Source organism: Macadamia integrifolia, unplaced genomic scaffold, assembly GCF_013358625.1.
Source record: "Macadamia integrifolia cultivar HAES 741 unplaced genomic scaffold, SCU_Mint_v3 scaffold1594, whole genome shotgun sequence".
In the NCBI taxonomy this organism is placed as follows: Eukaryota; Viridiplantae; Streptophyta; class Magnoliopsida; order Proteales; family Proteaceae; genus Macadamia; species Macadamia integrifolia.
The window spans coordinates 13690-27624 of NW_024868270.1; the positions used below are offsets into that span (position 1 = coordinate 13690).

Here is a 13935-nt window from a genome sequence, read left to right on the forward strand (position 1 = left end):
TTTTTTAGAACTTCTTGACTTATCTGAAAAAATCTGCACTGTATTTATTTGCTATGTTGATGTTATGTTTTTTGGATGGGTTCACGACCTGTGCAAGATTTGATTTTGGGTGTGCTTTGTTTCAGAGTATGCTTAAATGGTACAAACTTACATCCCCATCCCCCTAACTTCCACAAGAAAAGAGGGGGAGGGGTCATTTGTTCTCTTCTATCTTCTTCTTTCATATACTGAAATATGCATCTTGAGGGAACATCATGGAAGCCCTTACTGTATGAGGCCTCTGGCTCTGGCGATTAGTTTAATAATATACCTTCATTTCTGAAGAAGAACGAAGAGAGGCGATAATTAAAACTTGCTTATGATGTAATCTTGTGAAAAATATCTGATAGTGGTATTCAAGTGGGTTGGTGAGGAAGTTCACTGTTCTGCTTTTGTTACAGTTCATTGATCCAGTGGAACTTGATTCAAGCATTTCATTTTGCTTGTTGTTCTCTTGTTTGGATTATTTTGATGGTTGATGATCTTATGACTTGTGAGGTTTTGGAGCTGGAATATTGTGATTTTATTAAAATTGGGGGCATCTCTTTGAGAAGCTTTTGGAGTAAGCTTTGGTTGGAAGACCCTACCATTTCCTATTTTGGTGGTCAAAGGATTATAGGCAGGAATATTCACGATTTTCATTTCTGTTCCTAGGCTTGCTGATGGTATTCTGGTCTTATTCTGACTATCTTTAAGATAAATGCTTGTATTCAACAAACCAGGGCCATTTCTATGCATAGCATCTGTTTGTGGAGCATAAGGCTTGATGGCCTTAAGATCTATTGTGTTGGATATCCAGCCCATATTGGAAGTTCATGGGGATCTGCAATGGAGATTTGTAGAAAAAGCTTGTTATTAGAAACAAGGTTTTCTCATCTTGCTGTGAGAATCTCTCTGGTAAAAGCATACACAACTGAACTGATATTTCTAGATCTAATTTTGTTGGTAGCAATCTTGAAGCAAAGGTATTATGTCCAAGAGATGGGGTGCCATTGTATATTATTTGGTTCATCTGAAGCCAATTTTCTCTTGTATTGAGGGAAGGGATCTTCCCATGAAAGAGTAAGATCCGACAAGAACCAGTAGGTTTGAGAGCCAGTAAAAGAACTGAAGTCATTATGAAATGGATTTTTGCTAGTGAAACTTGTTCTCTCTCTCTCTCCCCAAGCAAAAAATCTTTTTTTCTGAGGGAAGAGTAGGTCTAGGCAGGAAAGACTAAGATCAGACCAGAACCAGTATGTTTGAGAGCCAGTAAAAAAACTGCAGTCACCATGAAATGCATTTTCGCTAGTGAAACTTGCTCTCTTTTTCTCTCTCTCTCTCTCTCTCTCTCTCTCTCTCTCTCTCTTTGATGAATAATCAAATATCAGTCCGAGCATGGAGTACAAAGAGCTAAGAGATTAAACAAGAAGAAGATGAAGCTCAGCCTTATCCCAACATAATGATGGTTGGATACATGGATCCAAACAAAACAAAGTAAGGAAAACTGAATTCTAAATAGAAAAGGGGGGGGGTGAAGAGATGAGAAAAGAGGGATAAGAAATGAGATGAAAAATTAAAAATGACGAATGAAAGGTGAAAGTAAGAGTATAGAGGCACAACCTAGCAAGTCAGGAGAATCTTAGCTACATGGTCGGTTACATGGATCCTTGCTCTCCAGTAGGCTCTATCCAGGGTCATACTTGGCATATGACCCAAACTATGCATGTCATTCCTCACAACTTCTCTTATGGTCATTTTAGGCCTGCCTCTGGCTCTTTTAGCTCCTTCAATCGGAATCATGTCACCCGTTACTGGGGCATCCCTAGACCTCTGTTGAACATGACCATACCACCTCAAACGACTTTCTCGGAGTTTGTCATTGGTCGGGGAAACTCCCGAATCAGCTCTAATACGCTCATTCCTTATCTATTCTTCTTAGTTTTTTTGCACATCCATCTTAACATCCTCATCTCTGCTACACATATCTTCGCAATATGACACTTCCTAACTACCCAACATTCCACTCCATGCATCATATCCTCTCGTATGACAATCCTATAGAACTTTCCTTTAACCTTGAAAGGGATATGTCGGTCTCACAGTATTCCGGTTGCACCTTTCCACTTCATCCATCCCACTTTAATTTGCTGTGAAACATCATCCTCTAAGTCATATTGTTTATTTATAATTGATCCCAGATATCTAAAATAGCCACTTTGCGGTATCTCTCTTTCCTTAATTTTCACCATGCTATTATAAAGAGCTAAGAGATTAAAAGAGAGAAATCCTGAAATGCCGGAGTTACAAACCTTAGATTATGAAGAGGCCCAACATACATCAACTCTCAATGAATTCCTCCTTAAGCTCGTTTTTACTAATTGGAAGTTTGACAAACCCTTCCTCCATCAGAATCAGTTGTTTCTGGTGACACATTAATGTTGTTCTTGGGTGTTTGTTGGGCCACAATTGGCTTTAGCTCTAGGATGTATGGCAGAGATGACTAGTTTCTGTCCATCATAATTAACTGAGTTGAACTGAATCAAATGTGCAAGCCTAGCAATTCTTGTTGAAGGAAGGAAGTTGAGGAGAAGTTGCTACTGTTGGGTTTTTGTTGCCAGGTTATGTGACATTTTCTACTCCTTGGAATTTGGGGTTGCTGGTTATAGCTGACCATTAACTTTAGTAGGATTCTAATGTACATTTTTTACTTTGTACTCACAGCTGCCTTGCTTTGGAGGTAGCTAATTGTTTTTGGAGCTTTTAGCCCTTTTATTCCACAATAATATTTCTCTTCATTTATCAAATAAATATAAAGTTAGCGATCAGAAAAGTCATTCATTCTCAATTACAACAACAACAACAAACTTAGCCTTATCCCAACCTAATGGGGTCCATAGTTGTCATGGCGTCGCCTAGGCATTGCTTAGGCGGCGATTTGGCGTCTTGGTGGAAAAAGAAGTTCATGACAGTGCTACGATTTACATGACCCACAAATGGCGGTCGCCATTGGCTGATAAGCGTCGCCATGGCACCACCATGGACGTCAGGTCCTGCCTGATTCACTAGGCGGTCAATTTTTTGTAAAATGCAGGGTGATTTTGATAGGGCTATATTGATTTTTGATGGTTTGATGTTACTTAATGTTGGTTTTATATGTTATAGGGTATATATTGTAGGCTTGTAGCATGCTAAATAACTTTAGAGAAGAGGGGAAATAAAAAAGTAGCATACTAAATAACTTTAGAAAATAGGGAAAATAAAAAATGACACATGGGCGATTTGACCGCTATGGCAACGCCATAATGGGCGATTCATTGCCAAATCAATTAGCCACCTTTCCACTGCCTTGGATCGATTTGACGCCGTGACAACTATAATGGGGTCGGCTACATGGATCTATAGAAAACAAAATTGAAAAAGGCTAGACAGGAGTTGAGGAGGGGAGGGATGGGAAGATGAGAGATGAGAGAAAAAATAATCTGTTTGAGAGGGAAGAGGCACAACCCAGAAGTTAGGAAAGACTCAGCTAAATGTGGTCGGCTACATGGGTCCTTGCTCCCAAAAGGTTCTATCTATGGTCATAGTGGGGACATGACCAAGTTTATGCATGTAATTCCTCACCACTTGGTCTATGGTCATTTTAGGCATTGCTCCTAGCTCTTTTGGCTCCTTCAATCTGGATCCGATCACTCCTTCTTACTGGAGCGTCCTCAGGCCTCCTTTGAACATGTCCATACCACCTCAAACGACTTTCACGGAGCTTATCATTGATCGGTGCCACTCCCAAAACAGATTTGATATGGTCATTCTATACTTTATCCTTCCTAGTTTTACCGCACATCCATCTTAACATCCTCATCTTAGCTACATATATTTTGTCAATATGACTCTTCTTGACTGCCCAACATTCTACCCTATACATCATAGGTGGACGCACAACATTCCTATAAAATTTTCCCTTGAGCTTTAGGGGGATATGTCGATCGTATAGGACTCTGGATGCACCTCTCCACTTCATCCATCCCATTTTAATACTCTGTTAAATATCATCCTCTATGTCACCTTCTTTATTTATGGTGGACCCCAGGTATCTAAAGCAGTCACTTTGAGGAATATTTGTCTCATCAATTTTCACCATGCATTATCCAACATAGAGTGGCTAAAGTTACATTTGACACACTCCGCCTTTGATCTACTAATCCTAAAACCTCTTGTTTCCAATTTTGATCATCAAAGCTCCAAGTTAGTGTTAATCCCCGTATTAGTCTTATCCACTAAAACAATGTCATCTGCAAAGAGCATACACCAGGGGACCTGATCTAAAATGTTCTTGGTTAATTCATCCATGATAAGTGCAAACAAATAGAGCCTTAGGGTCCCGATCTTTGATGTAATCCAATCATAGTTGGGAATTCCTTGGCTTGGCCTCCCACCGATCTCACTCTAGTAACCACGCCTTCATATAAGTCCTTAATTATATCCACATATGTTGACACTTTCCTCTTTGCTAGAACATGCTAGATTAGATCTTTGGGAACTTTGTCATAAGCTTTTTCTAGGTCAATAAAGATCATGTGGAGATCCTTCTTATGGGCTCTATAACTTTCTATGATCCTCTTCAATATGTAGATAGCCTCTATTGTAGATCTACCTAGCATAAATCCAAATTGGTTTTCCGAAATCTTAATATCTTTTCTTAGGCGGACTTCAATACCTTTCTCCCACAATTTCATAATATGAATCATTATTTTTATGCTTCTATAGTCATTGCAACTCTGAATATCTCATTTACTTTTGTATACCAGAACAACAATGCTTCTCCATCAATCATCTGGCATCTTCCTTGTGTTCATAATCTTGTTAAACAGCTTGGTCAACCAGGTAACGCCATATATTCCAAGGTTTTCCACACTTCTATTGGGATCTCATTTGGGTCTGGTGTCTTGCCCATTTTCATCTTTCTCAAGGCTTATTTGACTTCCATCACGCTAACCTTTCGTACATATCTATGCTGTGTGGGGTCTTGTTGAGTACGGCCATCATCCGGATCATTTTTACTCACACTATCTCCATTTAGTGGGGCACTAATATACTCATCCCATCTCTTCACAATGTCCTCATCCCTTTCCATCACTCTTACATCATCATCTTGGATACATCTCACCTGTTTGAATTCCTTACTCTTCCTTTCTCTTATTTTAGTTATCTTATATATAGCTTTTTCCCCTTCTTTTGTGCTTAGGTTAGTATAAAGATCCTCATTTTTCTTCGTCCTAGCCATTCCCACAATTTTCCATGCTTTGTTTTGGGCATCATAATATCTCTTCTTATCTTCAGTCTTTTTAGTTCGTTTCCATGTCTTGAAACAAATTTTCTTGGTCTTAATTGCTGCTTGGACCTCCTCATTCCACCAACACGTCTCTCTGGGGCCCTGACGACTACCCTTCGCTTCCCCTAGCACTTCTTTGGCAACCCTCTTAAAACAGGTCATCATCTCAGTCCACATCTCATTGGTGTTTCCCTCAATGTCCCACTTTCCTTGTTTGATCACATTATCAGTAAATGAATTTAGGGTCTCACCTTTTAATCTCCACCACCTTATCTTATGGTATATAGGTTCCCTCCTCTCTTACTTCTGTGCACTGAGACACATATCCAATACTACCAGTCTATGTTGGGTGGTAAGACTCTCCCTCGGAATAACCTTACAGTCCTAACATAATCTTCTATCAGCCCTTCTTGTTAGGAAGAACTCAATTTGACTGGTACAATTCCCTGTTTTGTAAGTTACTAAGTGCTCCACTCTTTTTGCGAAAAAGGTGTTCACAGTGCGAAGATCATAAGCTACCACAAAGTCTAGGATTGAGGTCCCCTCTTCATTCACTCTCAATTAATGTTTATAAAATCAGTGTTTGAGAATCTTGGAGTTATTCATTGTTACCCAAAATCTCATAATCTCAGTTAATTAATAAGCATTCTGCTTCTCTTTTTTTTTTTTTTTACACTACCCAAGGTTGCTTTGCTTGAATCCTTGTTTTGATGATTTTATTAGTTTTAGTAAAAAAAAAGTTTCTTAATTATTTAGCATTAACTTCTGATGCTATAGGGAATGAAGAATGAAACCTGTTTGATGTTTTATTGATGTGGACTTGTATTTGTTGGATTTACTTGTATTGGGATCCATGCTGAAGTATTAGACCCTAGGGGAGCATGAAATTAATTTTATTTATAGAGTTTTTGAACTGCTGCTAAGTTGTTCAGTTATTAAAGTTGTTTTTTTTTGGAGACCCTAGTTTCACCTTCCCCCTACCCCTCCCCTAATGACATGAATCCTAAGTTGCATTAAAAGTATTTTTAGGAGTTTCTATTTTTACAAATTTCTTTTTCTTTAAGAGAGAGTAAGGAGTCCTCATGTAGTTTGAAATTTACAACTTTTGTATTTTTCTTACACAGTAGTTTTTATATATTAATGTATACCCTGTCTTCTTAGTGGAACCGATGGAATGATGAACTTTGTTGTGTGTGTGAGGTGTGCTCATAGTTTCCTAGTGAAGCCTTTGTTCTATCTATTCGTCCCTTTATGATTCACTTCATCCCTTTCCTCAGATTTTATTAATCTCAGACTGTTTATGGGTACTGTTCACAGTTTTGTAACAGAACCAGATTCCTTAATTTTCACCTTATTTTATTTATTTATTATTATTATTTTTTTTTAAATCCTAATCTGTCCCAAACTATTTCTCACCACTCTTCCTTGTGGATCAGTCTGCAAATGTCTGCAAATCTAAAAACCTGGGCTATTCTAGATCTTCTGTATTGCTTCTTCATGTTGCACAGGCCATCACCTTCTATAAGGCATTTTACATTGTCTTTTATTTAAATGTGTGAGGCACAGTGGTGGCCTGTCTATCTGCCATTTTTATCTTGTTTGCCTTCGATTTTATTTATTTATTTATTTTTTTTTAATTATTATCTTATTTGTTGAAAAAAATATGATTCTACTATTCCGGTTCTGCTTTGAAGTTAATGTCGTTCCTTTTCTCATGTAGACCATCTTCTTCAATGAAAACTCTCATCGATGATGAATTCGATCTGGAAGGTGGAATAGTAGAAAAAGATAGAGATGAAACACTACGAAGGACTAGGGTACTGAAAATTCACAACCAGGCTGTACTGTCTGGTTTTGCGTATTGCATCTCATCCTGCAGCATGATATTGGTAAACAAGTTTGTAATGTCCAGCTATAACTTTAGTGCTGGGATATCTTTGCTGCTTTATCAGGTGAGGGTCTCTGCTAATTTCTGATTCATTTACTATAAGAATTTTCTAATTCTTTGTTGGAGTGACTCAATTAAAAAGAAAAGAAAGACTGGCAACTTTTTGACCTTTTTCTTGAGTACAGAATCTCGTCTCCGTGGTTATTTTATCCATCTTGAGTTCTTTTGGCATAATATCAAGAGAACCGCTTTCATGGAGACTGATTCGAGTCTGGTTGCCTGTGAACATTATATTTGTTGGGATGCTCAGTACAAGCTTTTTTAGGTGTGAAGTTTCTTTCTATTAGTATTTTTCATCCTTATATTTGATTTTAAAAATCCTATAGGCATCCAAGGCATAAATTCAAATTATGCTATTATGATTTTGTTAGTCCTTTCCACAACTGATGATTTCACCATGTTATAATATCTCTTTCAATTAACCTGCTCATGCGCAATCCAGAAACTGTCTTCCCTTCCCCCCAGGTTAATTTCTTATGCATTTTATCTATATTTTGTTGGGGTGTTACACACAAGTAATGCAAGAAGGCTTATAGTGTCCTCCATAAAGATTAAAGTTAGAAACTTTATGGTTTACTCATGAAACACAGGCTATAAAGATTGGAATTGGGTGTTTTCTGTTTTAACTTACTGGTATGAAACCTCTTTTGAGTTTTGACTGAACTATTCAAATAGGTTAATCCCTTTCCAAACATACTTGTAATAATTTCATAAACTTAATAATAGAAATTTCATCCTCCTGTGGTTATAACATGTTTTCCCTAAAATTATTGTCACAAGGAGACTGATAGACATGTAATAAATACTTTCCTGAGACTCCTCAATCAACTTAGTACTAGTTAAGTTAAATTAACTGAAGTCTAAGCTACAGAACATAGTGATATAAATGCTGTTACAAGTCCAGGATCCTGCAATCAGATTAGAGAAGAAGAAGGAGAAGAGAGAAGAAATAAGAGAGAGAAAAGAAGAAAAGAAGGAGAGGAGAGAATAGAGAGATCGAGACAAGCAACCAAGGGGAGGGGGCTACCTGCAGCTAGTGTAGAATACCTAGCCACAAGCCTCTCCCTCAATATATATTACCTCCAAAAAAAAAAAAAAAAAATAAATAAAGAGAGTACAAGGGCAGAAATAGCCCCCATACCCTGCAAAAAAAACTCAAAAGGATTAAAACGCTTCATTGATAACATTACTCAAGTGTCCTCTTGCTTTCTTCTGTTGCAATTTCTTAATGCTTTGTGTTTAAACAAACAGAGAATGCTTCAAAAAAGGATTAGCAGAGAAGCTCAAGTCAAACAACAATTACTAAAACAAATGAAATTATGGATTTGTGTGCCTCTTCTAGGGCATGCAAGTCAGTATATGGGCCTATATTTTTTCGTTTTGCATGGGTGTATGGGGAGATTTATGGTCTCCTTCAATTTATCTCTATATCCTTTAAATTATTAATCTTCCTTAATCATTCTTTGATTTGATGTCTTGAGTAAAAAGTCGTGTTAATAATTGTTATGATCTTGAGCTAGTCACTTGTGTACCCAGTCAATGGAAAATTCAGCACAGAATTAAGGTTTTTTTTCTTTAGTAAAAAATGAAATTTGTGCTCCATTCCTCTTTTAATTAGAAAAACAAAATGTTCAAACTACGATTACAAAGATCAGGTCCAAGGTTCAAGGTTTCGGTTTGGAGCCTGGTTTTAATGAGCATCAAAACCGAAATATTTCCCAAAACATAATTTCGGTCAAAACTTGGAATGTCTTGGTTGCTGGTTTCAATCGATGGTTTCGAGGCCCAAATTTAACCCTGAGATTGTTAAAAACACACCCAAAATGGTTGTTTATTTTTCGATCCTAGCTTGGTAGTCTATGTTGTACAATGTTGTATAAACAAAATTTAGTACTAGAACACACATAATTCAATAAACAACTAAAATATGCTTTAGGAGTAAATAACATAAAATTAGAAACCATTTCATAATTATCAGAATTTATACATGGTTCATTACAATGATATGGGAGTGATTTGGCCAAAATCACAAAAACTGAGGTTTTCTTAGAAGTTTCTCTCTTAAAGAGTCAAAAGTGGAAACTAGTGATATGATACCAAAACTCGAAACTCAAAACATGGTTGAAATTTCATCTGAACTGCGAAATTTCAATCGAAACAATGCATTTTATACGGATGGTTTGACCAAAACGATACTGAAATCCAAAACATGGTCAAAATTTCTTTGAAACTGCAAATTTTCAACCGAAACATGGTAAGACCCAGGCATTGCACCTGGTTTCACTTTGACCTTTGTTGAAACTGAAATATTTCGTGACATCTCTGTCATCTTTTGACCTAAATTTCGATCAGTGGTCAGGTCAATAACGGTTCTAACCTATGTTGATGTCCACTCTTCCCTTATTCAATGGAAATTTGACTTAAATATTTTTGTAAATGAAATCGAGTAGTTATGCCTCATGCCTGATACAACTGAAAGTCCTATTCATCTATGCGCTGATGATATGCTGGCATAAAGAATAAATATGGATATGATGCTACAATCATAACATATAGTTCTTAGTCACATTTCTATTTTTAACTTCTAAAAGATAGTTTGATGTTTTCCTTGTATGAGATTTGCATCCTGGTCATAGGTAATGTTCCCTTTTCTATTGATCCATGGAAATAGACCATCAAATTTTATGTCATCGTGCTGCAAATTGCTCATGTCGTCTCTCGTGAGAAGTTGAAGTGGTCACTGGACTATATTGACAAAGTGGACTACTATCACAAACAAGAGTTGAATGTAATTCTCACTTATTTACTTACTAGGTTTGTATGGACTGGACGATTGAAGAGCATAATCATAGGCATCAATATATCTGCTATATACGTGCTTGTTTTGCTACTTCCTTGCCATATGTGAAAGGACTGACGCATTACCCTATGTTTGAGATACGTAATTAGTTTGGCAATACAGTGCTCCTTTTTGTTCTTCAATTTCTGCAGATGCATCATAAGCAAAGATGAGTTATTCCTTCTTATATATCTTCATCATGATCCTTGTTTGCAGTCTGAGGTACATTAATGTTGCTATGGTAACAGTCTTGAAGAATGTGACCAATGTCATAACTGCTGTTGGGGAAATTTATCTTTTCAAGAAGCATCATAACAGAAGAGTCTGGGTGGCATTATTCTTGATGGTACATTAAATGGGTGGATCTATTCAATATTTCATATTTTTTTTTTGGGGGCAAAGCAAGGCCCTTTAAGTTAAATTGCAGTACCATTTACCACTATGTACTGTTTTTCTTTGTCCATTGATAATTGATTTTACTTATATAAAAGATTAATGAAAGAAAGCAGGAAGGGAACATTATAAGGTAATGAGTTGTATGTGACTCTAGATTGTTTCTTCTTAGACCTAATTGGTCTAGTACAACAACAAACTCATCCTTATCCCAACTTAATGGGGTCGGCTACATGGATTCGTGCAAAGACAAAATACGAGAAATGAAAGTAGGAGAAATTGAAGTAAAAAGAAAGAGGCCTAGCACCAGTAAGTCAAGAAAATCTCAGCTAAATGGGGTCGGACTACATGGATCCTTGGCGTCCAATCGGCTCTATCTGAGATCATACTTGGGACAAGACCTAGACAATGCATGTCATTCCTCACTACTTCTCCGATGGTCATTTTAGGCCTACCCCTAGCTCTTATAGCTCCAATTGGAATCAGATCACTCCTCCTTACTGGGGCATCCGTAGGCCTCCGTTGGACATGGACATACCACCTCAAACAATGTTCTCGGAGCTTGTCATTGATCGGGGCAACTCCCAAATCAGCTATAATATGCTCATTCCTTAATTTATCCTTCCTAGTTTTGCCGCACATCCATCTTAACATCTTCATCTTTGCTACACCTACACATAACTTCTCCATATCACACCTCATTGGTCTAATCCTGGAAATAAATTTGTAATTAAAGGATCATAGGTTACTGGCAGATTGAGTTCTTATTAAAGATTGGGATATTGTTTGGAGAGAGATTAGTAGAGAAGGCTACCTCAAGGGTGACAATTGTCATTAACAATGTACTTGGTGGGCTGAGACGATATAATGATCCTTAGATACACAGTTGCAGACAGAAAGAGAAATCAAAGTTAAAAAAGAAAATAAGCACTAATTTCCCCCACTTCTACATTGTTGTTCGGAAAACCAAGATCCTTGAACCATTATATAATGAAACACCAACAGAACAGAATATAAGATCAAGTATCTTATCCAAAACCTTGAACTCCAAACAGTCTTATCCACTACCGTGCACTCCAAGCCATCTCATCCACTACCATGTGCTCCAAACCATCTTATCCACAAATTTTGCAGTCCAAACCATACAAATCCTTGAAGATATGGGTCTTTCTTTTTGTTCAAAGGCTCTGAAAAATTTCTGTTGGCTTAATTTTATAGAGAACATGGCTTCTTATACCAAACCCATGAGAAGACCACCTGAACTGAGGTTTGACAGCTTCAAAGGTAACAGATTGATGTTCCTGAAAAGGGAAAGAACTCCAAGTAAACATTTCATGAAAATGAATAGTGGATCAGAAGATGATTATGTGAGAATCAGTATACTAGGGAGAATGCTGCCTGGGAACGATGATTGTTGCTGAGTCATGGGAGAGAGGAAGAAAGGCTTTACTGGAAATTGCTGCTTAGATCAAATTTCTTTTAGGAGTACATGTGAAAAGAAAACCAGGTTGGCAATCTCCTTGCATTAGGCTTCTTGAATGAGCCTACCATATTATGACTCTGTATAAGCAGCTGAGCTTTCTGCTGCAGGTAACTTTCTAACCATGCTACTTGATGTAGCTCATAGAAGTGTACTTGAGAAACAAGTACTAACTGCTTTTGGGAAAACGTCTCTAATGCCCTGAAGATTCATCATAATTCACCAGATCCACTGTATCTATATGCAATCTTGCTGGACATGGGCAATGTCGCTTTGGAGCACTACATCAATGCCCTTAAGATTATTACTTTTTGGGCTGGAAATGGCTTCCCCTGAACTACTAAAGGCTCATATTACCTCCATGACATGATTTTTCAAGAATGGAATTGAGTTTTTTCTACTTTGTTGGAAAGTAGATACTTCTGGCTGCATCTAAACCCTTCCAAAGTATTTTTTGTGACTTACAACTGTACAGTTTTATTACCCAGAATGGAGATCAAGTGATGAAAGATATATATATATATATATATATTGGATTTACTTTCTTGCCCTTTGAAAATCCCTTTTTGCACGAAGACAGCCTCCTATCATCTCCATCCTACCACAGATCCAAACTTTTTCCCTCTTTTTTTTTTTTTTTTGGGCCCTTGAAAACAGTGGAATAGAAAGATCTTTAACAATGATACCAACTTAATTGACATTTGACAGGGTGAATCATCAATCATTAAAAAGACTTTGTTACTTGACACATATTTATCACTGTGTACTTATAGTTTTCTTTACCATGCGAAAGATCTAGTTAAAGCATGAGGGTGAAGACTGAAGGGTTTGTCTTTGTGCAGATTGTTTCGGCAATTTCTGGAGGAATTACAGACCTTTCATTTCATTTAGTCGGCTATATGTGGCAGATTACTAATTGCTTTTTGACGGCATCATATTCTGTAAGTATTTTAGTAGATCTTATTTGTTATTATTCTGGAAATTGCTTCAAGTTTTCATTATTCCCTCATCGTAGTGGTTGTTCCAGATTTTCCTATAGTTGTTACCTTCAGCATGTAGTATGTCCATGAAGATGATGTATGCTTATTTCTTAGTTGATCCTTTCAATTCTCTGTTTTACCTTATATTTTAAACTGTACTACTGATTCAAATATCATACCTATTGGCTACAGGAGTTAATGGATGAAGGTATTATGTTGATGAGAATAGGGGTTGAGATTGAGAGGAAGTCGGGAGGGAAAGTAATCTAAGGAGTTTGAAGTGGAGGATATGTCGGGGCAATTGAACAGGAAGATAAGTTGGTGTTGGGAAAGTAAGTAGAAAATCATAAAGATTATGATTTGGTAATGAAGATGACCTTGGAGTTATCGGGAAAGTAGGAAACATGGTGTGAAAGAAGAAATAGAGCAATGTAAGTCATTGTTAGAAAAAATGGGAATGACAAAAAAACGCAAACGGACGGTACAAACAGTAAATTTTTTTGAATGATACGGTCAAATAAACGGGCAAAAAAACAGAGTGGTAAAAATCGGAAAACGGACAATACGAGTTTTAAACATGTAGATTTCAAACAAACGGGGCAAAAAAACGGTAGTATACTCATATAAATTAAGGAACTATTATATGAATATCTGCATCTAGTGTTCAAAACAACTGTAGTATCTAACATTAATGCCTATACATCCCATGTCTCATTATAAGTTTTAAGACATATCATTGAATATCATCCAACACCAATTTTAAATTCATACACTACTCATGCCCAAAGTCTTATTGAGCAATGTGACTAGGTTATGGTGTTGTTTGTTAGGGATATACCCACACTCCTAGAGTTGGTTTTGATGATAACAAACATATGAAGGTATTTTACAATTTTCCGTCAAGTATTGTTTTGTAGAGACTTCATATCAAAGATCGAATTTGAT

The 13935-nt window shown here is 36.9% G+C and overlaps 1 protein-coding gene across 1 annotated transcript in view; it reads left to right on the top strand.

Moving 5' to 3' along the window:
- Window positions 1-13935, top strand: part of LOC122064271 (GDP-mannose transporter GONST1-like) — a 40351-nt gene that overhangs the window by 865 nt on the left and 25551 nt on the right. Inside the window, exons 3-6 of the mRNA XM_042627982.1 lie at window positions 7071-7302; window positions 7424-7563; window positions 10354-10483; window positions 12853-12951. Coding sequence (XP_042483916.1) covers window positions 7071-7302; window positions 7424-7563; window positions 10354-10483; window positions 12853-12951 — 601 coding nt within the window. The remainder of the gene's footprint in view (window positions 1-7070; window positions 7303-7423; window positions 7564-10353; window positions 10484-12852; window positions 12952-13935) is intronic.